We start from the raw sequence: 27,914 nt of genomic DNA on the forward strand, positions 1-27,914 counted from the left end.
CTCCGTCCCGTGCCTTGCCAGGATCGCCGCTCTTCGTCGGCGCCTCGGCGGCCATTCTAAAATTCAAAAGCCGCGCCTCCGCCTTCGCCTGTGATAGGCGGAACACTGAATTTCCCAGCAGCCTGTGTTCCGCCTATCACGGACATCGTCTCATCCTCGTACTACGGACGAGGATGAGACGATGTCCGTGATAGGCGGAACACAGGCTGCTGGGAAATTCAGTGTTCCGCCTATCACAGGCGGAGGCGGAGGCGGAGGCGCGGCTTTCGAATTGTAGTATGTCCGCCGTCTGTCTGCTCGATACGCTGATCGAGCAGTCAGACGGCGATGACTCGAGTATAAGCCGAGGGGGGCACTTTCAGCCTCAAAAAAGGGGCTGAAAATCTCGGCTTATACTCGAGTATATACGGTAACTGAAATCAATTTTTTTTTATTTTTTTTTAGTTTTGGACAGAGTGGAGAGGGATTAGAAGACCTGTCAGTTTTTATTACTGTCTGTGCCCCCATTAAAACGATTTCCCCTCTCTATTTGTCCCATTTACCATTATCATTAAAAGTAAAAGAAAATCACAATCTTTGGGTTGCCGCCAGAAAAGTAATAATGGGGAAATCTTCCAATAGTTCCTGGTGACATTGGGGGTTAATTTGCAGGGATTTACTCTTACTTACTGTTTGGCTATGGGAAGGGAAGTTAAATCTCGATGTAGTACAATGATGTTTAGGCAAGGTTGCTCCTAAATTTACCTGTCAGGTGTGTAGTTACCTTGGCTCATTGTTAGGGATCAATTGATTTCTCCCTAAGTCTGGAATTACTGTACTTCTTTCTTCTGACGCTAGGTGGCCGGGTACCTAGTGGTATTAGATAGGACAAGGACAAAGCAAGGACAGATTAGGAGTATATGGGGTATCTCAGCCAATGGGCAGGGGTTTTCTTGAATCCCTCGGCCTGCTGGGAGAACTTATATATTTGAGTCAGGTGTTCATGGTTCTGTGCCACCTGGACGGCTGTCTGAGTGGATGTGTGTTATACTGCCAAGGCTGCTAGTTTGAGCCTATCCCAGGCACATCTGGATGCTAGGCTGTCTGAGGGCCTATTCAGTAGCAAGAGAGCAACGTAGGGTTGGGATTGCGTCTTGCAGTCCAACCAGAAGTGATGGTTCTGCCAGCCAGAGAACCTTTCATGGTTGGAGGTAGAGGGGAAGCTGTCCCCACTAAGGGAGCATCCACCTTATTACCAGGGACCACAGTGAGTAGCTGAAGAAAGTACCAGAGCAGAATTCTCACCAACCGGGGACCGTGAAGAATCTGCAAAACTTCAGCAGGTGTCAAGCCAGGGACCCAGCCAGCGGAGGTGACGCTTGCAAAGCAGCCTTGTGTCAAGCCAGAGACTGAGCAGGCCAGTGGGGTGACGCTTGATAAGTATCTGGAGTGCCAAGCTAGGGACCCAGCAGAGAAGCAGGGGTGATGCTTGAGGAAGATACTACAGTGAAGATTGGAAGAGCTCAAGGTATTCAATGGCAGTGAATCATCTAGTCTAGTGAGAGAGATCGGGAGCTCAGTGGGTTGAAGAACTACAAGAAGTGATTGTAATGGAATTGAAGGAACTGTTACACCATGTGTTAGAAACTGTTCAAGTCTGTTGCCATAGGAGACAGCAATTCCACACATGCAGATGTGGCATCTTACTAGATGCCTTTCCCTGCATGGCTGTCTACCTGTAGAAGTCTTGGAGTCTGCCAATTAAAGTGGTTGTATACCCAAATTTGAAATTTTTACCTACAGGTAAGCCTATCTCCTAAACCTGTATGGTTGAAGCAGCCCCTGATGTCAGCGGCGCATGCGCTCTGAATGCCCGGAAAAGGTTCTGTACCTTGCCGGGAACAAAAATCCCGCAAGCATGCACAGGAGTGACGTCATCGTGGCTCCAGCCACTCACAGCGCCGGAGCCACAAACCCGGAAGACATGGCGACGGCAAGAAGCCAAGTCCCTCAGTGTGGACCGGGCCCTCGATACGGGTGCTTCATTCTGAGGTAAGTATTTCATAATGAGCTAATAGCCTTGCAGGTTCTTTTTTTTTGTTTTGTTTTTAATGTAGGGGTATACAACGGTATAAGGTGTCCTGACCCTAACCCTCTCTCCCAAAGTTCTGTTTAAGAGAAATAAACTCTCTTTGCATTCAAGAAGTGTCTGGCGCCCATGAATCTAACTTGCATTACACCCACTATGCCTTACAACCCACTCTATATGGATGGATGTCAGCCGTTCTTGGCTCTAAAGGTTCTCATTAGACTAGAGGAGGACTGTGACACAGATGGTGAAAAATCTGACAGGGGTTAACCTCCCTTTGCTCTATCCAAAATGAAAAAAATGTTTTTGTCCTAAGTACTTTATGGCATCATCTTAAAAAAAAGGGGTCATCAGCTGATTGATAATAGAAAAAGTCACTCCCAGTGCCAGGGAAAGGGGTGGGCAGGGAGGGAGGCTGCCCTGGGCGGGCACTGTGTTATCATGTGAGGTGGGTGGCACCACAAGGAGATTTGTCAGGGACTAGTGTTGGGAGGGGGAACTTGGAAGAAGGGAGGCGGTAAGTATTCTAAGAGTGGAGATTTACGGAGACTTGTGTTGTTAGGGGGAAAGAAGACTTGTGCTAGGAGGGGAAACTTCACGGTAGAGGATTTATGCTAGGAGGGGACAATTTTTGGAGGGGGGCATTAGACCTGGGGGGATTTGCTGACACATAATGCTCAGCTCATACATCTTTGGGGGGGGGGGGGGCTGGTGCAGTTTGGCATGTTGGTCCTGGGCTCTAGCTGACCCTGTAACGGTGTTGTGTTGAATACTGTCCTCCGTCGTATAGTGTCCGCCCTGTACTGCGCTTGAGCAGTATGGAGGACAAGGAGATGCCGAAGGTCTCCGAAGATTAACAGCATCTGCACACTGAGTCCAGGTTTATGCCCCACCATCCAAGTGGACATAGAGTTAGAATAAAAAATAGCCTGAGAGAAGCGAGCCCGTGCCCGAAGCATGGCGAGCAAAGCGAGCCCGCAAGGGGTCCTGTTAATAAGTGCTACCATATGTCCACTTGCATGGTGGAGCTTCAACCTGGACTCAGAGTGGAAGGTACTAGCAAGTGCGCAGGCGCCATTCTTCTTCAGAGACTTTCGGAGTCTCCTTGTCCTCCAAACTGCGCCTGAGCAGTACAGGGCGGACACTATCCAATGGAGGGACAGTTTTTGGCAGAACACTGGCACTGGTCACTCGCATGTAGAATTTATATCCGAAGACACAAAGTGGAAAAAAATGCTTTTTTTTACAGAGCAGAAGCAGGTTTGATTCTACAATAAAGTTTGTTAAAATCTTTGCAATGTGCATTGATCATCCAGAGGGTTTTTTTCTTGTTTTTTTTACAAAAGTGGAGTTAATATTTAAATTATTGAAAGCTGTAAGGTCTTATAGCTGTCTCTTCCCCCTGGGTAGAAGATCTTTTTGTTCCAGTCACAGGGCAGGAAAATTATAGAAAATGTATGTCAAGGAAAATCTCCCAATGGGGACATGCTCATGGTCATTGGAAATTAGAATTACCACACTGTGACCAATATCAAAAAGTGACAATTTTAGAGCAGTTTAAAACTAAGCTTTGACTTAAGATGCACCTAAATGGCACTGCCTCACCATGCACTGTAGGTGCTCATTGTAAAAAGTATCACAGTCCAGTTGGCTGCCTTGCTGTACAACTGGCTTTCTGAAATCTTAAGGCAGGGGTGCTCATCCTGTGGCCCGGGGAACCCTTTCATGTGGCCCGTGACCTCAAACCAAGAAAATGCATATCCATGCTCTGGGATGGTGGATCAGCAAGCCCAGAACACGATCAATGGGTTTACGACCCACCATCCCAGAGCAGCAGAGTGCAGGGAACTGGTGCCCATCAGTGGAGGAAGCAGACGGCTGAAGCGGGAGCAGGAGCCACTAAAGCCGATGCTTCCTCTTTTGCATCCGCTCCTGTCCCAGGTGGAGTGATAACAAGTGCACCTCCTCTGGGACTTATCTAGGAGCATGGAGAGTAATGCTAGCAGTACCAACATGGTGTGGGTGAGGGGGGGTACAGCATTACCAGTGTGGGGTAGCATGGAGCAGGGGGGTGGGGGTGGGATAGCAGTATTAGCAGGGTGGCTGGAGGACTGGAGGGGTACAGCAGTATCAGTGTGGGGTGGCATGGAGCAGGACTGTAGGTTAGCAGTGAAAGAATGGCTTGGTTGGAGGACAGGGGGGTACAGCAGTTCCAGTGTGGGGTGGCAGGGGGTGGGGGTGGAGGTAGGCTAGCAGTACCAGAGTAGGGTGGCTAGAGGATGGGGGGATGGGCGCCATAATGCACCTTTGCCTGTGTAGACAAAAATGTAGACAAAAATTCTTACAATGGGTCTGCATGGGGCATTATGGGTAATGGCACTAGAAAAGGTGCTTTTTTTTAATGAAACAAAGGAATCCATGCTGAGTGTCAGTTCGGCTTATTTAGCCCTGTAAAATTATATTTCAAACCCGGGAGCTCAGAATAACCCCTTACCATATGAAGCCTGGGGCTCCACCTGCCGGATGTAAAATTCCAATCTAAATATTTCTCGATATCCAGGGACATTGTTAGTACAGTCCTGTGTGTAGAATACTAGTGACTTTTACTGCTATCCCTTGTACATAGGGTTGCCACCTCATCCCTTTAAACCCAAACACATATAAATTATTTATGTGACTGATTTAATGCAGATAAGGCACCAAGTGAGTTTACTTACTACCTTAATCAGCCACAGAACCTGTTTTTAAAGGGACTAGGTGGCAACTCTGCTTGTGGCAGAATTTGTGTAAAATGGGACTCTTCTTATGGTGCCTCAGCTGCCCCTTAGGCTTAATGTACAGAGGAAGTTTTTACAACCTTTCCTGAATGATTTAACTTGAAAGATAGTAACCCAAGTTTAAAACGTCAATTTTTCCATGTTTACATGCCACGTTTAGCAGCGTTTTGTTGCGTTTAAAAGCGTTTTTCTTTTTAAATATGCAAAAATGGAAAACACCTGTAAAACAAAACACGGCCAAACACGGGTTAAAACATTCAGCCACATTCAACTCAGCATCTGAACAAATTTTTTTGCTTTCCATAAAAGGCCTCTAAACTCAACTGCCTAGAAACTACTACAAACGTTTCTGTGTACATGTACCAATAAGATAACATAGAGGAGCGTTCAGGATCAGTTGAAAAAAAAAGAAAAAAAAAAGCAGCAGCAGTGTACATGAGGCCTAATGCCTAACCCTTTAGCTGCTGAGGCAGCAGCCATAGGTGTACACATGCCGCAGCAGGAATTAAACCCCCTCTTGCTTTTGGTGGGTGCTACTGCTTGCCAAACATGACCCATTCAAGTAAAAGGGGCCGCTCTGCAAATTCTCCACAACTGCATGCTTCTGCGGGGTCCAAGGGGTTAAATCAGGTGGTAAGAAAGCAACACAACGCTGCCTATTTTAACCCATTGTTTGCTGTATTGCACAAGATTGCAGGGCACGTGCAGAGTGGCCTTATTCATTTGAATGGGTCATACTTGGCAAGTGCTACACCCACCAACCATGACAGTGCATATAACTCCTACTGCGGCTGCAATATGCGTACACCCCTGGCTACTGCAGCTAAAGGGGGTGGTAAAAACATGTCTTAAACTATTAGGCCCCTTTCACACATGCGAATCCCTTTTCACGGACTCCACTTGCTCAGCAGGGATCGATCCGCTGATCCCCACTAAGCCGGCAGATGACAGGTCCATCTCTGCTCACTTTGGAGAGACAGACCTGTCAGATCTCTGCTTTCCTCTATGGAAGATCGGATGAAAATGGACCGTCTGTCTGTTTTCATCCGATCCGATCTGACAGATGGATGGAAAATAGGGTTTCCATTCATCTGGATTTAGCGGAGTGGATCAAATGTCAGCAGACATGTCATCACTGACATCCGTCGCTCCATAGAGGGACATGGAGTGTCCGTTCAGGTCCGCCTGAAAAAACTGACAGGCAGACCTGAACACATGTGTGAAAGGGGCCTTAAAGTTTTTTTTTTTTCTTGTTTAAAAATAACAAACATGTTATAATAACCTGCTCTGTGTAGTGGTTTTGTAAAGGGAAGCCCAGATCCTCATCTTATTGGGTCCCTCGCTGACGCTTCTGGCCCCTCCCTCCTGCCCAGTGCCCCCACAGCAAGCAGCTTACTATGAAGGGTACCCAAGCCTCCACTCTTTGTGTTAATTCAGACGTGGAACCAAGGCTCAGCCCTGCCCCCTCTCTCCTCATTGGCTCACTCCATTTCATTGTCAGCCAATAAGGGAAAGATTCTGGCCAGCTGAGACTCTCGTGCAACATCACTGGAATGAAATCGGGCTCAGGTAAGTTTTGGAGGGGGAGGGCTGTGGGACCTGCTGCACACGGAAGGTTTTTTATCTTCTGGATAAAATGCTTTAAGATAAAAAAAAAAAAACCTTCTTCTTTTTCAAACACTTTAACTATGGGGTTTTGCCACCAATCCTTACTGTTCTAAACCCCCTATAATAGCTGCTTTCACACTGATGTGCTGTGGTTTACCTGCGACTTTCCTGGGTTAGCTATGCTTTGCCCTAGACTTCTGTTATTTTCTGTAAGTGTGGAGCACTTTCTAAAAGTGCACCAAAACACCTGCATTCAGAAAGTGCACCAATCCCGCAGGATATAATAGAAGTTTATGGCTAAAGGCAGCAAACCTGCAGAAAAGCTGCATGTACACTGCACTGCCTCACAGTGTGGGTAAAACGTAGGACATCAATTTAAAATCAGCCCTATACTATTATTATAGTTCCCAACTGTCCTTGATATTGAGAGACTGTCCCTGATTTGGGGCAATGTCCCTCTGTCCCTCTTTCCTCCTGATTTGTCCCTCATTTTGGTCTGATCTGTATAGTTGTATATAAAACGTACATTTTATCTTTCAAAAAGTGTTTCCCAGTGCTAAACCTTTCATTCAAATTCTAAATGGTGGTAAAAATCCTTGTGGATTTAATTAACCTTTTTTTTTTTGGTTAATTCCCCTTTAACGGGGTTTGACAGGGGGCATGTCCTATGCCTACATATATGTGCTAGTAGTCCCTCATTTCCATCTCAAATTTTTGGGAGGTATGTATTATGCCTACGGTATTTCTTCACACTGACCTGAAGATCTCTTCCTTTCTGCTGCTGGCATCACTCTTGAGACCACTAGCCAGGATAAGAGGTGGAGTGCAGTTGGTATCACACCACATGGGCAAGGAGCCGGCACTATAGAGGAGGCTTATGCGACTCTTGCTCCCTACTACAGCTCCACCTTTACTCTGTATTGCATTCTTTGATGTTCTGGGGTGGTGGGACAGCAAGTCCAGACCGTGATCTACCAGTCACCTGGCCACGATCTACTGGCCCATTGTACAGTGCTGCTGGAGTATCCCACAGCTCTCTGAATCGCATCCAAGTTTGTTCAGCAATGAATCTAAAAGATACAAACCCCTAGACTGTTCATTGGGCCAGAAAGAGTGGCTGTAGCTGTGTGCCTGGCTGCCAATACACTACACTAGTTTGGGAAAGGAACCTGGAGCAAAACAGCAGGCCCTTTCAAGGGTGAGTGCTATGTAGCGCTTACCCCCAAAGAGTCCACTGAGAATATTCCCAGGTCTCCCAGTGTAGTACAGAGGCTGTCAATCACACAAACACCATCCCACACATGCTGACAATTCAGGTTCAGGCTAGGGGATGTCTTTCATTAGTTATTGCTGAAGAACTTGGACAGGAGAGGGGGTTTAGAGTCACAGGATACTCTAAAATGATAATAGCAAGTAATGGGAGGACAAACCTCTCACTAATCTTCTAATATCAGCTTCTCCTGGAGGTAACAGAGAATGGCCAGTATATCTAGGACCCTATAGTTGCAGTCCCAGTCCATATAGCAATTTTTGGCACTTAGTTCCCTTTTGGCATTTGCAAAACTAACAGTCCACAACAAGGTCTTTACTCACAGTGCCCGAGGAGCTGCCTACAGCTGATGTACAGGTAGATCCTCAGTGAGGGAGATAAAAAGACCCTTCTCCAGATCAGGCCTTTAAGACAGGGTCCTCCAGAAAATATCCTTTGGAAATCTTCTGCACACTCTCAGTCCAGCAGCTGCTGAGGTCCAGACTGCAATGTTTTATCCCAGCAGAGCTGCCTCCAAGGGAAGCAGCCCCAAGAGAACTGGATTCCCCCTAGAGAGGGAAAAAAACACTCTGCAGAGGCCTCCCAAACATTCATCACCTCCACAGCCACCTTCTGGATGCATCTTTTCAGGGACTGGCAGGATATATGCCCTATATTCTGGAAAATTCTTTCAGCAGAGGTGGGAGGAATTAAACACTCAGCTCAGGAAACCCTGACCAGACAAAAAAATCAATCACTGCTTGATTCACTACAACAAAGCTAAAAACAAATTTAACCAGCTGCCTAACTAGTGGCTCACACTACACCTGGTAGCAGAATACTATATTGTAGCTAATGAGAATATCTCTTCCAGGTAATCAGCGCTCTCAATGTCTCCTCAGTCACTGGCACCAACTTTGAACCCGGTAAGAACTCCATATTCATTGTTCATGGTGCCTTCGAGTGGGGGGACAAGCCATGGCTCGTGGAGATGTGTCAGGTCAGTGTGGCTAAAAGAAAGGGGTCCTGGCCAACTGTTCCATTATTTAACCTGTCTTACATGATTTCCTGTGTTGTAGGCTTTCCTAAATGTGTCAGATGTGAACTGTTTCTGTGTAGACTGGAAAGGAGGATCATTTGCCCTCTACACACAAAGCTCCAATAATATCCGTGTGGTTGGGGCTGAAATTGCCAATTTATTAAACTTTCTACAGGTATGTACCATGCCAGCAAGTTAAACTTGAGCTGGGGCCAGACCCAGACTGGGACAAAAAATAGGCCTGGGAATTTTGGACTGAGCAGCCCATGACTTGTTAACTGGCCCTTTCTCTGCTCGCTATCCTGACGGATCCCCCGGGAGAGGGGAGGGGGGAATCTGCCAGAGGTGCGGGGGGCTGGGAAAGAGCATGGGGGGGCCAGAGAGCACAGGGAGGAAGCCAGAGAACACAGGGGGGGGCAGAGAGCACTGGGGGATGGAGAGCACTGAGGTGGCAGATAGCACAGGGGAGAGGCAGAGAACAGGGGGGCTGGAGAGCACACAGGGAGTCTGGACAGCACTGGGGGGGAGGCGGAGAGCATGGGGGATGTTGAGAAGCATGAGGAAGAGGAGAGCACAAGAGAGGGAGGCAGAGAGCAGGGGGAGGAGAGCATGGATGGGGTGGAGAGCACGAGGGGAGGAGGCGGAGAGCGTGGGGGTGGAGAGTACGAAGGGGGCAGAGAGCATGAGGGGGAGAGGCAGAGAGAACGGGGGACAGAGAGCACAGAGTAGGTGGAGAGTACGGGGGGGGGGGGGGGGGCGAAAATAGCAGGATAGTAGGAGCGGTGGCAGTTGCTGCATATAGAAGGATGATTCTCTCCATTTTCCTCCTGCAGGCTCTCAATACTAGACATGTGCATTAGTTTTTGTCCGAATGCATTTTTGTCCGAATTTCAGGTATTTTCGTTTTCGTTTTGACAAACGATAACGAAAGTGCAGAATCCGAAAAACGAAATATCCGACATAAATAAATGCTTTATTTTCGTTTTCGTTGTTACAACAGTTTGATATAGAATAGGAGATTCGACATGACTCTGACAATAACAATCTGTGTCTATTGAACCTGTAGTCGAATGTGCCTAACCTTACCTCTATTAGTCCAAGATTATAGAGAGAAAATATTCGACATAGAGAGAAAAGATTTGACAGAGAGAAAAGATTCTAAAGTGCTAATTTTAAAGGCTAATATGCAAGTTACTGTCCTAAAAAGTGTCTGGGGACCTGGGTCCTGCCCCAGGGGACATGTATCAATGCAAAAAAAGTTTTAAAAATTGCAGTTTTTTAGGGAGCAGTGATTTTAATAATGATTAAAGTGAAACAATAAAAGTGTAATATTCCTTTAAATTCCGTACCTGGGGGGTGTCTATAGTATGCCTGTGAAGGGGCGCATGTTTCCCGTGCTTAGAACTGTCCCTGTACAACGTGTCATTTCTGCAGGAAAAAAAGTCCTTTAAAATCACTATAATTAGAATTTTCGGCTCTCATAATACAGAGAACACTCATTGAAAGTCATTGATAAATAAATAAATAAAAAGCGTGGGGTTCCCCCAAATTCAATTACCACGCCCTTCAGGTCTGGTATGGGTATTAAGGGGAACCCCGCGTCAAATAAAAAAAAAATGACGTAGGGGTTCCCCTAAAAATCCACACCAGACCTTTTATCCGAGCACGCAACCTGGCAGGCCACAGGAAAAGAGGGGGGACCAGAAAGTGCCCCCCCCCTCCTGAACCATACCAGGCCACATGCCCTCAACATTAAGAGGATGCTTTGGGGTCCCCCCAAAGCACCATGTCCCCATGTTGATGGGGACAAGGGCCTCATCCCCACAACCCTGGCCGGTGGATGTGGGGGTCTGCGGGCGGGATGGCTTATCAGAATCTGGAAGCCCCCTTTAACAAGTGGACCCCCAGATCCTGGCCCCCCCTGTTTGAAATGGTAAGAGGGTACAAAAGTACCCCTACCATTTCACAAAGAAAGTGTAAAAAATTGTTAAATAAGACAAACACACTTTTGAAAAAGTCCTTTATTAAAAAAAAATTAAAAATATAAAAAGATTCCAGCGGTGGTAATCCACTCTTGCTATCCAGCAACGGATGATCATCTCTTCGGGGTCCAGCGATGGCTGATCTGATCCAGCGCAGCGAATCCAGCCATCTTCTGTCTCCACGGAGGAGACACAGCAGGATCCCGGCAGCCTGACGTTTCTTATATGTGGAGGGCGGGGCCACCCGTCACCTGACCCCGCCCCCCTGAAGCAATTGGGGAAGCTGGGCTTCCCCAATGACATATAGGGTGACCCCACCCCCCTCTGATGTAACGCAGGTTTCCGTTACATCAGAGGGGGCGGGGTCAGATGACGGATGGCCCCGCCCTCCGCATATAAGAAACATCAGGCCGCCGGGATCCCACAGTGTCTCCTCTGTGGAGACAGAAGATGGATAGATTCGCTGCGACCATCTCTGGATCCCGGAGAGATGATCATCCATCGCTGAATAGTGAAGGACTTTTTCAAAAGTGTGTTTGTCTTATTTAACTAATTTTTACACTTTCTTTGTGAAATGGTAGGGGTACCTTTGTACCCCCTTACCATCTCAAACAGGGGGGGCGGGATCTAGGGGTTCCCTTGTTAAAGGGGGCTTCCAGATTCTGATAAGCCCCCCACCCGCCAGGGTTGTGGGGATGAGGCCCTTGTCCCCATCAAGGGTCCTTGACCCCAAAGCATCCTCCCAATGTTGAGGGCATGTGGCCTGGTACAGTTCAGGAAGGGGGGCGCTCTTGCGTCCCCCCCCTCTTTTCTTGCGGCCTGCCAGGTTGCATGCTCGGATAAAGGGTCTGGTATGGATTTTTAAGGGGACCCCCACGTCAATTTTTTTTTCCTGCAGAAATGACACTTTGTGCAGGGACAGTTATAAACACGGGAAACATGTGCCCCTTCACAGGCATACTATAGACACCCCCCAGGTATGAAATTTAAAGGAATATTACACTTTTATTGTTTCACTTTAATCATTATTAAAATCACTGCTCCCGAAAAAACAGCCGTTTTTAAAACTTTTTTTTGCATTGATACATGTCCCCCGGGGCAAGACCCAGGTCCCCAAACACTTTTTAGGACAGTAACTTGCAATCTTAGCCTTTAAAATTAGCACTTTAGATTTTGAACGTTGGAGTCCCATAGACTTTAATAGGGTTCTAAAGTTCACACAAAGTATGCTATATATATACTAGCTCCGTCAAATCTTCTTTATACATTCGACAGACACCATAAGCCTTCAAAGACAGATTCGACCGTAATTCATGTGGATTTTCAGACGAATGCAATTTTTGAATGAAAAACTAAATAAATAAAAACGAATTTTGGGAGTATCTAAATAAATCTATTTTTCGGACGAAAACAAAACTCAGAAACAAAATATTTCACTCTGCACATGTCTACTCAATACCTGCTTCTCCTCCTCTCCCTCTTGCAGGCTTTCAGAGGCTGCAGGAGAAAATGGTGGGAGTGATTCTTCTAAATAGTTTGCAGTTGTGTCTTTTTTCAACCTAACCTACTATGTACCTATATGCAGCCACCCTCACTACTCCTCCTATCCAGGTTACAGGGGGCCACACTCACGTTCTCTCCAACCTGGTTCCATGGTGTCTGCGGCAGGTGTTTCCTGTAGCTCCTCTTCCCTTCATGGTCATGCCTCCCCTGGCACTGATGGCTGAACTATACTGGCAGCAGTGCTGGCACGAAGAGGCCAAAGGTGTCTCCTCTAACTCCCCCCTTCATGTTTCTGCCCCCTGGCGCCTATGGCTGAACTGATGGCGGCAGGGGCTCAAAGAGCAGCCACGTAAGCGGCAGCCCTGCAGGAACTTGCAGCCCGGTGGCCCCGGCCCACAGTTCCGCGCTTGGCTGAGGCTCATTATTTTTTTCTGCCCTATCTACTGCATTCTATAAACCTTACAATATTTCTTAATGGTAAGCTAGGAAAAATGGGGTAGGAGTGGAGTGTTGTTTAAAACACAAATGTCAAAGCATGGCAGATAAAATTGTTTATCTCTCTTAGGAAGCATATGGCTATGACATGCTAAAGGTCTACATGATTGGTCACAGTCTGGGGGCACAAGCTGTTGGTGAAGCTGGAAAAAGAAAGAGAGGAATAAGAAGAGCTTCTGGTAGGTGAAGTGGAGTTCTGATGCTCTTGAAATGCCTGTAAACTCAGCTTCTGAACATATTTTTTTGCGTTCCAAAAAATGCCTCTAAACTCAACTGCCTAGAAGCGACTGTAAATGACCCTGTGTATATGGACAGATAAGATAACATAGAGGAGAGTTCAGGGGCAGTTGAAAAAAACTCTCAACTGCCCCTAAACATCCATATACCACCAGCAGCAGTGTACATGAGGCCTAACAGTTATCTAATCAACAGCTAGCACCCGTCACCCGTCATCCTGCCTCACCAGCCCGGCATCCATCTCTCAGGCACTCTGAGACATAGAACAGTCCATAAGCTGTGGTGTTACCCGTCATCCTGCCCGACCAGCCTGGCATCCATCTCTCAGGCACTCAGAGATATAGAACAGTCCATAAACTGTGTTTTTTTTGTTTGTTTTTTTGAGGGGATTGAACTTGGATGGGAATGGGAAATTATGGGTTGCCCAGAAAGATTTAGTGTAACTTGCTTGGGACTACTATATACACTCCTGTATGGACACTCTAGTCTTGCTTAAGACATCTTTCCCTTCACATCTCCAGCACTTTGCTTGCTGCAGACCATTATTCCTCCAGCACTTCACTTGCTGCAGATTCCCAGAGCAGCTAGCACCACATGAGAGACAATATATGTACAATATATACTGCGCTGTCCCTTTAAATTGCACGTAAGCAGCCAGCACAGCAAAGGATCAATATTGCAAATAGTGTTGTGAAATAAAAAAAGTGCAGCACTCAATCAAAATCACATATAAATAAAAATAGTGACAAATGAGAATAACAAAAAATAAATAAAAATACAAAAAATCATGACAATATAATAAATATAAATCATCATAAGTATCAAAAAAGGAACATCCAAAATCCCATTAAGAAAGTCCAAATGTAGGCGTAGCAATGGGGGCGAAGTTTTCCCCCAGTCTCACCAACCTGTTTATGGCCAAATGGGAGGAGGGTGTTGTCTCTTCTGAATAGGGATGAGCTTCGTGTTCGAGTCGAACGTACGTTCGACTCGAACATTGGCTGTTCGTCCGTTCGGCGAAATCCGAACATTTTGGTCCGTTCGTGTCAAATTCGCGTGGCGCTCATGGCCCACAATGCACTGCGATGGCGCAGTGCATTGCTGGCTCATGATTGGCCAAGTATGCACTGTGACCCCGCATGCTAGGCCAATCGCAGCGCCAGCAGCGAGGAGAGCCATGATTGGCCACAGGCAGGATGCCTGTGGCCAATCATAGCTCAGGCTGTGTAGTGCACGCCCCACACTATATAAGGCCGCCATTGCAGCGGCCTCGTGTAGTGTGTTGGAGTCTGAAGCAGTGGGTGTTCTGTGTACCTTTAACACAGTACACACCGATCATTTTCGGCTGATTTCCTATCTTGCTGTTGTGTAGTGGCTATTGTCTGCGTGCCCTGACCGCAGTATACACCACTATATTCACCTCACCTATATAGCTAGTGATCTATCTTTAATAATAGAGCTTGCAGTCAGTAGTGTTAGGAGATAGTGCGTGCTGTCTGCGTGCTCTGTACCCAGTACATACCGCTATATCCACCTACATAGCTGTTCTCTATTTGAGCCCACTTGCCATCTGCAGGAGTTATTGGAAGTAGTGTGTGCCTCCAGCACAGCACAGTATACATCTGTATATACCCCTTTATCTCTGCTGTTTTCTGGTTGTTGTCTGTGTGCCCTGACCGCAGTATACACCGCGATATTCACCTCGCCTATATAGCTAGTGATCTATCTTTAACCACTACAATACAGGGCACTTTCGCCCCCTTCCTTCCCAGCCCAATTTTCAGCTTTCATCGCTCCTGCGCTTTCAGTGACAATTGCGCAGTCATGCTACACTGTACCCAAATGAAATTTTGATCATTTTGTTCGCACAAATAGAGATTTATTTTGGTGGTATTTATTCACGACTCCGTTTTTTATTTTTTGCGATATAAGCGCAAAAAAGCGGAAATTTGGAAAAAAAACAATATTTTCTTTTTTCTATTTTAAAAGAAATCCAATAAAATCAAATTTTGTCATAAATTTAAGCCAAAATGTATTCTGCTACATGTTTTTGGTAAAAAAAATTCCGTTAAGTGTATAATAATTGGTTTGTGTGATCACGGACATATGTACGCAAATGATCATGTACATATGTGGGCAGGTGATCACGTACATATGTGTGCAGATAATCATTGGGACAAGTGATTTTAGTGGGACATATGTGGGGGACATGTTTTTATTATTAGGGACATGTGTTTTTATTTTTTGGGGACATGTATGTTTTGGGGACATGTGTGTTATGGGGACATATGTGGGGACTGTGTTTACACTGTATGGTGTGTTGTGTGTTTACACTAGACTGAAGATCAGTGAGTAAAAAGCTGTAAAAAACAGCTCATACTCACTGATCATCAGCCGGCTGCAGCAATCTGCTCTCCTCTCCTCAGCGATGACTTCTGTGTGAGGAGAGGAGGAGCCGATTGCCTAGCAACCGGCTGTTTGTTTACATCACATGACGGCCGTGATTGGACACGGCCGTCATGTGATCAGGAGGGCCAATCACAGAGCCCTCCTGCCGATCTGAGATGCGCCGTGTCCCGGTGACACGGGCGCATCGGGATCGCGCCGCTGCGTGGGCACGCGCGCGCGCGATCCCGCTCCTCCTGATGGACATTCCTGAACGTCCTATCAGGAGTAGACGGCTCCCACCCGGCCGTATATGTGCATTGGCCGGGTGGGAAGTGGTTAATAATAGAGCTTGCAGTCAGTAGTGTTAGGAGATAGTGCGTGCTGTCTGCGTGCTCTGTACCCAGTACATACTGCTATATCCACCTACATAGCTGTTCTCTATTTGAGCCCACTTGCCATCTGCAGGAGTTATTGGAAGTTGTGTGTGCCTCCAGCACAGCACAGTATACATCTGTATATACCCCTTTATCTCTGGTGTTCTATAAAAAAGGCATCTGCAGGAGTTAGTGGGTGTTGTGTGCCTCCAGCACAATATAAACTACCCAACTGCTGTTTTACCCAACTCCCTTCAGGCCATTACCATGTCTGGAAGGCCAGCAAGGAGAGGCAGACAGGCGCGAGCCGATAAAAGAGGGCAAGCAGGCTCTGTGTCTAGAGACAACAGTGCTGGTCGTAAACGCGGTGCATTGTCATCAGCACGTGGCCATGGGACATGCTTGTCCTTCTTTTCGGCAGCTGGACATGTTGAACCGCAACATGCCAATGACTTGGTAGAGTGGATGACCAAGCCCTCTTCATCCTCCTCATCCTCTCTCACCCAGTCTCAGGGTAGTAGCAAAGCAGCTGCCAACGCATCGTCTTCCCTCCTCTCAATGTCATCATCAGTGACTCCTTCCCTAGACCCACCACGTCCTCCTGAGGAGTCTCCTGAACTCTTTGAGCACAGTGTTGGGTACATGCTCCAGGAGGATGCCCAGTGTTTTGTGGGCTCTGATGATGACACTCAGCTAGAGGAAGGCAGTAGCGTGAGCGCAGAGAGAGGGGATGCTCAAGAAGGACAGCAATCTGGCAGTCATGTTCCACAAGCTGCAGCATACTGCCAGGTTTGCTACAGCGATGAAGAGGGAGGGGATGATGAGGGCACTGACTCCACGTGGGTGCCTGGAAGGAGGGAGGAGGAGGAGGAGGAGGAGGCACATGTCCAACGAGGCAGGATGCCCTCCGGGGGCCAGCTTAGGGGCAGCACACCGACTGAATCACACCGCAGAGCTCCGCCTGTGCAGAGCGCTGCCTCTGCGCGTTATTCTAAAAGTTCTTTGGTGTGGGCCTTTTTTGAGACGAGTGCATCAGATCGCACCGCTGCTATTTGCAACATATGTCTCAAGCGTATCTCACGTGGCCAAAACATCAGCCGCTTGGGCACCACATGCTTGACCAGACATATGTTGACCTGCCATGCAGCTCGTTGGCAAGCGTACCTCAAAGACCCACACCAAAGAACAAAGCGAACCTCTCCTTGCTCCTCATCAGCTGGCATCTCCAACCCCACTAGACCTTCAGTCCTCTCTGAAACCTGCTCTGAGAGGAATGAAGGTGTAGAATTAGGTGTGTCACAGCCAAGTGCTTCCGGGAACTCTGCTAGCGGTACACCCACGTCCGATTATAGCAGGCAAATGTCCCTGCCCCAGCTGCTGGACCGGCGGAAGAAGTTTACTCCCAGCCATCCACATGCCCAGCGGTTGAATGCTAGCTTGGCTAAATTGCTAGCACTTCAACTGCTGCCTTTTCAGTTGGTAGACTCGGCCCCCTTCCGTGAGTTTGTACAATGTGCGGTTCCTCAGTGGCAGGTCCCCAAACGCCACTTTTTCTCACGGAAGGCGATTCCGGCTCTCTACCGGCATGTGGAAGGCAATGTCCTTGCCTCGCTGGACAGGGCGGTCAGCGGTAAGGTGCATATTACCGCTGACTCATGGTCCAGCAGGCATGGACAGGGACGTTACCTGTCTTTCACGGCCCATTGGGTCACTCTTCTGGCTGCTGGGAAGGATGCAGGACAAGGTGCAGTAGTGTTGGAGGTTGTTCCGCCACCACGCCTCCAAAATGCTACTATTGGTTGTGACACACCTCTCTCCTCCACCCCCTCCTCTTCTTCTTCCTCCATGGCCTCTTCCAGTGCTCTGTCCTCAGAACCAGCGGTGCTCCGTAGGCGTTCCAGGGGCTACGCAAGTACGCAGGCAAAACGATGCCATGCCGTGCTTGCGCTGGTTTGTTTGGGGGACAGGAGCCACACTGGGGTGGATGTTTTGTCAGCTCTGCAGGGGCAGGCCGAGAGGTGGTTGATGCCACGCCAGCTTAAGCCAGGAATGGTGGTTTGCGACAATGGCACCAACCTCCTCTCCGCCCTCCGACAGGGACAACTGACCCATGTGCCCTGTGTAGCTCACGTCCTTAACCTGGTGGTGCAGCGGTTCTTGGGCAGGTACCCCGGCTTACAGGATGTCCTGAAGCAGGCCAGGAAAGTCTGTGTGCATTTCCGCCGATCATTTAATGCCTGTGCTCGGCTGGCTGAGCTCCAAAAGGAGTTGAACCTGCCCAAGAACCGCCTTATATGTGACATGCCCACCAGATGGAACTCAACATTGGCCATGCTGCAGCGGCTGCACACGCAGCAGAGGGCCATCAATGAGTACCTGTGCGACTACAGCACCAGGACAGGGTCAGGGGAGCTTGGTTTTTTCTCACCACGCCAGTGGGGCATGATCAGGGATGCATGCACTGTCCTGTCACCGTTTGAGGAGGCCACAAGGATGGTGAGCAGTGACAGTGCATGCATCAGTGACACTGTACCTCTTGTCCACCTCTTGGAGCATACGCTGCATGGAATAATGGACAGGGCACTTGAGGCAGAACAGAGGAAGGAAGAGGAGGACTTCCTTGCCTCTCAAGGCCCCCTTTATCCAGACAGTGTTCCTGCTGTGCCACCCATCACACAGGAAGAGGATGAGGAGGAGGAAGAGGAGCAGGAGGATGATTGTGTCAGCATGGAGGTGGAGGCTGGCACTCAGCATTAGCATCAGCAGCAGCAGCAGCAGTAGTCTTATAGGGGTGATTTACAGTCCCAAGAAACACGTGGACTTGTACGTGGCTGGGAGGAGGTAGCTGCGGATCATGTTGTCCTTAGTGACCCAGAGGACTCCGGACCGAATGCCTCAGCTAACCTACGCTGCATGGCCTCCCTGATCCTGCAAAGCCTGCGGAAGGATCCTCGTATTCTTCGGATCAAGGAGAGGGACCATTACTGGCTTGCCACTCTCCTTGATCCACGGTACAAGGGTAAGGTTGCCGACCTTATCTTGCCATCGCAGAGGGAGCAGAGGATGAGACATCTCCGGGAGGCCTTGCAGAAAGGTCTGTGCAACGCGTTCCCAGAGACCGGGAGGTTACAAACTCCTGGTCCTGGACAACGTGTTGCTGAGGCATCGGTCAGAAGGAGCGGTGGAGAAGGTGGCCGTCTGACTGATGCTTTCAGACAATTTTTTAGTCCGCAGCCCCAAGGTATGATCGGTTCCAGCACCCATCGCCAGCGTCTGATTTACATGGTGCAGGAATACCTAGGGGCAAGGTCAGACTTGGACACCTTTCCCACCGAAAATCCTCTGGCTTACTGGGTCTTGAGGATGGATCACTGGCCAGAGCTTGCACAGTATGCAATTGAGCTACTGGCCTGTCCTGCATCCAGCGTTCTTTCGGAACGCACCTTCAGTGCTGCTGGTGGCTTTGTTACCGATCACAGGGTGTGCCTGTCCACCGAATCAGTTGATCGACTGACCTTCATCAAGATGAATCAGTCTTGGATCACCCACAGCTACCAAGCACCTGAAGCTGATGTAACCGAATAATTTTTTTTGAAATACCACATCCCTTCAAGACTGCCTATGCTGATGCTGAGTGACTGTCCTGTTATGTTTATTGTCTATCCTCTTCCTCCTCCGCTGATATGTTGGAAGAACATTTTTGGTTCTGGGTGATGCCAGCAGCCCAATTTTTCTGCCCCTGTTTAACAGGGGCGTTTAATTACAATTTTTGATGCAATGCTTTGCAGCAGGGCTAATTCCTGCAATAAAACTAGAGTATATGGCAGAGGTTGCAGTGTGGTGGCACCAGCACCAGTGCCTAAGGCCCAATTTTTCTGCCCCTGTTTAACAGGGGCGTTTAAGTACAATTTTTGATGCAATGCTTTGCAGCAGGGCTAATTCCTGCAATAAAACTAGAGTATATGGCAGAGGTTGCAGTGTGGTGGCACCAGCACCAGTGCCTAAGGCCCAATTTTTCTGCCCCTGTTTAACAGGGGCGTTTAAGTACAATTTTTGATGCAATGCTTTGCAGCAGGGCTAATTCCTGCAATAAAACTAGAGTATATGGCAGAGGTTGCAGTGTGGTGGCACCAGCACCAGTGCCTAAGGCCCAATTTTTCTGCCCCTGTTTAACAGGGGCGTTTAAGTACAATTTTTGATGCAATGCTTTGCAGCAGGGCTAATTCCTGCAATAAAACTAGAGTATATGGCAGAAGTTGCAGTGTGGTGGCACCAGCACCAGTGCCTAAGGCCCAATTTTTCTGCCCCTGTTTAACAGGGGCGTTTAAGTACAATTTTTGATGCAATGCTTTGCAGCAGGGCTAATTCCTGCAATAAAACTAGAGTATATGGCAGAGGTTGCAGTGTGGTGGCACCAGCACCAGTGCCTAAGGCCCAATTTTTCTGCCCCTGTTTAACAGGGACATGTAATTACAATTCTTGATATAATATTTCACAGGAGGGCCCCTTCCTGTGCCCACCCAGAGTAACGGTGAGGACTTATAGTGTTGTGGCACCAGCACCACAACCACCAAAGGTCAATTTTTCTACCACTGTTCAACAATGGCATGTAATTACAATTCTTGATATAATCGTTCACAGCAGGGCGCTCCAGCGCCTACCAAGAGTCACTTTGAGGGCTTACAATGTTGTGGCAAAACCAACACCTTGTTCCGCCATTTCTGCAGAGCATATAGGGCAGGCCCCTACTTTCAAACATCCAATTTACAAACATCTCCTACTTGCAAATGGAAGGAGACAACAGCAAGTGAGATGAAAAAAGATTGACGACAAAACAAATTATACAGGACTGGAGCTACACTTTAAAAATGTACCAGTTGAAAATTACAAACAGATTCAACTTAACACAACAAACCTACACAGTCCATGTCTTGTTTGCACCGCCTGTATACTGCTGTTCTGAGTATATAGGGCCTGGGGGCCACACGCATTTCCTTTTTTTAATATGGGTACGGGGTTCCCCTTAATATGCGTACAAGACCCAAATAGGCTGGTAATGGGCAGGGAGGGCTACCCATGCCATTTTTCTCAATGATTTTCAACCATATTGCAGGAACCAGATATAACATTAAGGCTGGGTTCACACTGCTGCGGGGGGAGATCCGGATGTGATTCGCACCGCAAATCACATCCGATCTCCGTAGCGATGCGAGTACAGCCATACAGATAGTATGGCTGAATTCGCATCGCTCCCGCAGCAAACTCGCACGGGACCCTTTTTTTGGTCCGCAACAGAATCGGATCGCATGGGGGTTCACACCATGCGATCCGATTCCTGTGCGAGTCGGCACATCGCACTGCGATATGCGGACGGATCTGGGGGTGTCATTAACATATCATTGACACTCCCAGCCGTCCGCATAGGGCAGTGTGAACTGCCGGCGGGAGGTGTGCGATGCGGGAAAACGCCGCGGATTTGCGGCGTTCCCGCATCGCAGCGGTGTGAACCCGGCCTAAAACCGCAAGCAGTTTTAAATGATGTTATTTCCGTTAAATGTCATTTTGTGCAGGGACTGTTCTAAACACGGGAAACACGTGGCACTTCACAGGCATACTACAGACACCCCACAGGCACCATATTTAAAGGAATATTTCACCTTTTTTTTTTCACTTTAATCGTCATTAAAATCAGTGCTCCCGCCAAAACGGCCGTTTTTAAAACTTTTTTTTGCATTGACCCATGTCCCCTGGGGCAGGAGCCAGGTCCCCAAACCCTTTTTTAGGACAGTATCTTGCATATTAGCCGTTAAAATTAGCACTTTTCATTTCGAACGTTCGAGTCCCATAGACTTCAATGGGGTTCTAACGTTCGTTCGAATTTGGGGTCCGTTCGAAAGTTCTGGTGCGAACCGAACCGGGGGGTGTTCGGCTCATCCCTACTTCTGAACACAGACCATTGGTTCTGTGGGCTAGGTATATAGACAACATCCTCCTCCTATGGGATGGTTCCCCTGAGTCTTTGGAGGAGTTTTTCACCTCTCTCAATCTTAATGACAGAAGAATTTCTTTGACATTTGAATTCAGTGGAACTAAGGTTCATTTCCTGGATTTGGAAATCAGCATTTGTTCGCGCAAATTCATATTTCAAACCCATTTCAAGTCTACCAATCGGAATAGTTTCATACCGATCGATAGTTGCCATCATAAATCTTGGCTTGAGTCTGTCCCTCATAGTAAATTTTTGCGGTTATGCAGAAATTGTACAAATGTGGATATATTCTTGGTTCAGGCCCAGTCTTTAAAGCAAAGAATCATTGAAAAAGGATACGATCTGGTTAGCACTGATTGTGATAGAAGTTCCTTATTATAAAAAAAACCTTCACAGGAATCTGATGAAACTTTTAAGTACTCCATGTTCACGTCATTTTCAGTACAGCACAAAAACATTCAGGCTATTATTAATCGCTATTGGATTGTGCTTTGAACGAGCCAAGGTGACCTTTAGAGGAGCTCTGTCTCTGAGAAGTAGGGTTGCTTCTAATGTTATCGATCCTCTGGAGCGTTAAATTTTTTTTCATGATATGGTGGGATATTTTCCATGTAAGAAGTGTACAGTTTGTCGCTATAATTTCTGTGGGAGGCGTAGAACCTTGGAATTTAAATCCAACGTGACCAATAAAATTTATCTTATCAAGACATTTTGCACATGTGCGACCAAGCATGTATATATGATCACCTGCCCGTGCAGTAAGCAATACGTTGGTCGCACAATACGTGCCTTTTCCACTCAGGTGGGTGAGTATATTGCAGAATAGAGATGGATGAACTTCTGACGGGACGTAACGCGAACTGCAAACGCGGCCAGAAGTTTGCGAACCGCAAAGTTCGCAGAGGGCCCCATTGACTTCAATGGTAGGTGAACTTTAAAAACCTACAGGTCATATTTTCAGCCACAAAATACTTACTAGCTGTGCAAACATAATCCCACCACATGGCCACTGACATAACAAAAGTATGAAGTGAATCTGGGATAGACAACGACAGGCATTCTTTTTTTATCTGTGAAATTTTGATAATTCAGGACTCAGGAGAGGAAAGGTCAGGGTAGGCTATGAAGAGGGTGCAGGAGATGATCACCAGCACCGTGATAGAGAGCACTGACACCAGCACCATGATAGAGAGCACTGACACCAGCACCGAGATAGAGAGCACTGACACCAGCACTGAGATAGAGAGAAAGCACTGACACCAGCACAGAGATAGAGAGAGAGCACTGACACCAGCACCGTGATATAGAGCACTGACACCAGCACCATGATATAGAGCACTGACACCAGCACCGAGATAGAGAACACTGACACCAGCACCGTGAGAGCACTGATACCAGCACCGTGATAGAGAGCACTGACACCAGCACCGAGAAATAGAGAGAGCACTGACACCAGCACCGAGATAGAGAGCACTGACACCAGCACCGTGATAGAGAGCACTGACACCAGCACCGTGATAGAGTGCACTGACACCAGCATGTGATAGAGAGCACTGACACCAGCACCAAGATAAAGAGCACTGACAGCAGCACCGTGATAGAGAGCACTGACACCAGCACCGTGATAGAGAGCACTGACACCAGCACTGTGGTAGAGAGCACTGACACCAGCACCGAGATGGAGAGCACTGACACCAGCACCATGAGAGCACTGACATCAGCACCGAGATAGAGAGAGAGCACTGACACCAGCACCGAGATAGAGAGCACTGACACCAGCACTGTGATAGAGAGCACTGACACCAGCACCGATATATAGAGAGAGCACTGACACCAGCACCGAGATAGAGAGCACTGAAAGTTATATACCTTCCCTGCCCGTTTGCTAGACTATGTGTCTGTGGTCAGATATATCTTGGCACCGACACTGTGGGGCAGAGATACATTCCCTTGCCGCTGAACATGGCCATATAGCTCTGGGATGCCCTTCTGTGAGAAAAACTTCCTTCCTGGGATGTTCCAATGGCCACAAATTTTCGAAAGACCTCCGAGTCCACCAGTTTATATGGCAGTAGTTGGCAGGCTATCAGTTCTGACAAGCCAGCCGTCAACCGTTGGGCGTTTTTACGCTCAAACGTTTGGCCCACGGAAGCCTGCCTTTTTCCAGAAAAACATGATGATGGCGTGATGGAAGGTGGAGTGGAGGACAATTGTGAGGAGAGAGGAGAAGGAGAAGTAGAAGACGAGGCTGGACGGTGAGAGCCTGGAGTGTGGCTTTGTGTGTTCCGTTGCTCCCACTGGGCTCGGTGATGGCAGCTCATGTGCCTTCTTAAGGCGATCATCCCTAGGTGAGTGTTGGGCTTACTGCGACTTATGCGTTAAGTGCAAAGATTGCAGATGGCAACACTATTGTCAGCAGTGGATACATTAAAAAAAGCCCACACTGCGGAGCCATGTGCCGGCGTCCTGGGAGTGCCAGATGTGACCGTACATGGTTGATGCCTCGCTCCTGATACATTAGCAGTCTGCTTTGTCTCTCCTGTGCAATCTAAGTTCTTTCTGCGTCTCCTCCCTATCTGCTGGTCCATATCTCCCTGTGAACTCCCCTCCTCTTCCTCTCTTGTGGGCACCCACGTGACATCATTAGACACGTCATCATTGACTTCACCTTCCCCACCACTATAATTAGAGATCTCAGAGTAGGCAGCAACAGCGGGGACCAACCTCCTCCTTGGGCTGATCTGGGTACTGTCGTCAGACTGCTGAGTGGCGGTTGTTGCTACATCCTCTTCCTGATCCAATGCCAAGAGTGGCTGCGCATCGGAAATGTCTTGATATGGATCGGAAATAATTCCTGTGACTCAAGCGGAAGGTATATGGTGGTGGTGTTAGTGGTAGTGTCTTTGGGGGTGCACACAGCAGAGAGTGAAGAAGAGGGTGCAGATCGAGAGGATGAGGAGGGTGCAGAAGAGTAAGGCTGAGTGAGCCACTCAACCAAGTCTGGTGCGTCCTTTGACGTAATCGCACGCACCTTCTGCAATTTTCCACTTTGGCTCAAGCCTGTTGCTCCTGCCCTACCCCTACCACCCCTGCGAAAGGGCCTGCCTCTTCCCCTGCCTGTCATTTTTTAAATGACCCTGTGACAAAAGTCTCTAGAGAAGTGTAGTATGTATGTGGAAGAAGGTATATAACACCCCGCTTCAATCTGTCATTTTTGGGGGCCACTGGTCTATCACACCAGTTATAATACTTTTTTTTTATTGCGTTTGTCACTCTTTGTAGTATCACTGCAGAACCGCTCAGCAGTCACAATGCTGCACAGTGGAAATGCACTATACTATGATTTCTATATGTGCAAGTATTTTATACGTGTATTACACACCTATATGCTGCACACCAAATAGTACACCTATACCAGTCCTTAAAACGACCTTTGTGGACCTAGTAGCTAGTGATTTGCAGACTGTCCCTCAGTCCCTACACTGATAAAAGACTTCTGCAGAATAGGGCAGCAGTCAGCAGCAGTGCACCAGCACCTTATATATTGTACACCTATACCAGTCCTTAAAAGGACCTTTGTGGACCTAGTAGCTAGTGATTTGCAGACTGTCCCTCAGTCCCTACACTGATAAAAGGCTGCTGCAGAATAGGGCAGCAGTCAGCAGCAGTGCACCAGCACCCTATATATTGTACACCTATACCAGTCCTTAAAAGGACCTTTGTGGACCTAGTAGCTAGTGATTTGCAGACTTTCCCTTAGTCCCTACACTGATAAAAGGCTGCTGCAGAATAGGGCAGCAGTCAGCAGCAGTGCACCAGCACCCTATATATTGTACACCTATACCAGTCATTAAAAGGACCTTTGTGGACCTAGTAGCTAGTGATTTGCAGACTGTACCTCAGTCCCTACAGCGATAAAAGACTGCTGCAGAACAGGGCAGCAGTCAGCAGCAGTGCACCAGCACCCTATATATTGTACACCTATACCAGTCCTTAAAAGGACCTTTGTGGACCTAGTAGCTAGTGATTTGCAGACTGTCCCTCAGTCCCTACACTGATAAAAGACTGCTGCAGAACAGGGCAGCAGTCAGCAGCAGTGCACCAGCACCCTATATATTATACACCTATACCAGTCCTTAAAAGGACCTTTGTGGACCTAATAATAATAGCTAGCTAGTGATTAAACTGACTGTCCCTGCTCCACATAGTGTCTTGTCCCTACACTGACAAAAGACAGCTGCAATCACCAGCACAGCAGTGCACTGAACCCTATATACTGTACTACACCCATACCAGTCCTTAAAAGGACTTTTGTGGACCTAATAGCTAGCGATTTGTGTCACTACAGTCTGTCCCTGCTCCACATAGCAACCTCTCCCTAAACTGACATAAGACAGAATGTAAAATGGCCGCCAGATCAGGTCTATTTATAAGGTAGGGGAATGTCCAATTGTCTATGTGCTGAAATGTCTCAATTGTCTGTCCTGTACCCCAGGATGGATGTGTCATCATGGGTCAAAGTTCTTTCACATTGTAAACACATATGTCCACCGGGCAAACAGTGGCAATAGTCCGCCGATCTGGCGAATTGCGAACATGCAAAATTTGCCGCGAACCGCGAGGCCATCCCTATTGCAGGAATTCTGAGTGGTGACACTAAATATAATGTGCCGAGACATTATAGATAGCATAATAATCGTGACCCTACGAGATCTCAGTTTCTTATCATTGACAAATATGTCGTGGGGTTTTGGGGTTAGAAACATTTTGGAATTATGAATTGAAGTCCCACTCGTCGTTAGGTTTAAACATTGAGTGGGATATCAATGCATTCATTAATCAATCATAAGTAGTCAGACCTTGAGTATCAATATATAATACTAATATATATATATATATATATATATATATATATATATATATATAATTTTTTTTATTTTTTTACCTCTTTCTTCTTCACGTGGTAATAAATGTGTTTAGTTAATTATAACATTGATCATGCATGTTGTATGATTTTTAGATTATTGTTTTTTTGGTGGGGTTCTCATATTTAATTATGGCTCCAGTCCTTATACTGACCGTATTATTTTAAACCATTTTAAATTATAGGTGTACATTTTGGTAATTTTTTTAGAGATTTTTTGCACTAACATTTACTTTCTAAGTGAATTTTTGATACATTTTGGATATCTTCAGCGATGGCCAGTCTAACTATCAGTGGCTTTGTGCAGGCGTGGGTATATTTGGGTATAATTACTTGCCTCCTGTTAGAGAGTGAGGTGTGTTATTTTTAATTAATTTTTATTCTTTATTTTTATTTTATTTTTATTCTCACTTGATATGCGGTTTACCTATTATATGCTTTGTTGACATCTGGGAGTTTATGTCATCGGCTGGGTATTATGGCTGACAGGTACTTCCGGTTTTTGGCTCATCCTAAAACGAGGCTTGCAATGCACGATTCCCAATTTTTGGCCACCCGGAAATGAACCAGATATCCAGTTATTATGTCTGATGGTCCCTTCCGAGGCCCTGGTTTGTTTTCAAATGAGGCTTGGAACGCACGCCGCCGGTGCCATCTGTGTGTACCCAGATATGAGCCCAATTTAACGTTGGAAAATGTTTTGGAGCCATGATTCAATAGGGGAGCCCACTACAGTATATAAATGCAGTAAGAACAGTGGATCAGTACCCCAGATGATATTCCAAAGGATGAAATGCGTCAGAAGGACGGCTGGTGCCACTGTTACTGTCTTTTTTAAAGCGCTTGATCTTTCATCACTAAATGTGAGTGTTACTCTTTTTTTTATAAATAATTTGGAATTATTAGCAGAATTACCCTATGTGCCCTCTTGTTCTTTTTGCTCTTTTTTGGTAATTATCTATTTGGGGTCAATAACCCATAATATACCATTGGGAGTTATATAACGGTTTCCACATTTTAGTCGACTAAAACTCATTTTAGTCATCTAAAATTGAATAGGTGTAATTAAATTGTAATGCATTAGTTAACAATTCTCTACAATTTCCAAACTCCTTATATACTGCTGGAGTGAAAAATCTAATATGTTATTTATTATAGCATTGAGGTATGAACATGCACTACAGACCAATGTTCATTTTGAAGTCAAATTTCAGTATTCAGTATAGTTTTAGTCTTAGTCTTTTGACTAAAATGGCATTTTAGTTTTAGTCCCATTTTAGT

The 27,914-nt window shown here is 47.0% G+C and overlaps 1 protein-coding gene across 1 annotated transcript in view; it reads left to right on the forward strand.

Annotated features, from left to right (window-relative positions):
* Window positions 1-27,914, forward strand: part of LOC143930039 (pancreatic lipase-related protein 2-like) — a 133,115-nt gene that overhangs the window by 32,858 nt on the left and 72,343 nt on the right. Inside the window, exons 4-6 of the mRNA XM_077453938.1 lie at window positions 8,577-8,702; window positions 8,782-8,916; window positions 12,792-12,900. Coding sequence (XP_077310064.1) covers window positions 8,577-8,702; window positions 8,782-8,916; window positions 12,792-12,900 — 370 coding nt within the window. The remainder of the gene's footprint in view (window positions 1-8,576; window positions 8,703-8,781; window positions 8,917-12,791; window positions 12,901-27,914) is intronic.

Source organism: Lithobates pipiens, unplaced genomic scaffold (assembly GCF_037356315.1).
Source record: "Lithobates pipiens isolate NorthernLeopardFrog02 unplaced genomic scaffold, aLitPip1_a1.2 Scaffold_25, whole genome shotgun sequence".
In the NCBI taxonomy this organism is placed as follows: domain Eukaryota; kingdom Metazoa; phylum Chordata; class Amphibia; order Anura; family Ranidae; genus Lithobates; species Lithobates pipiens.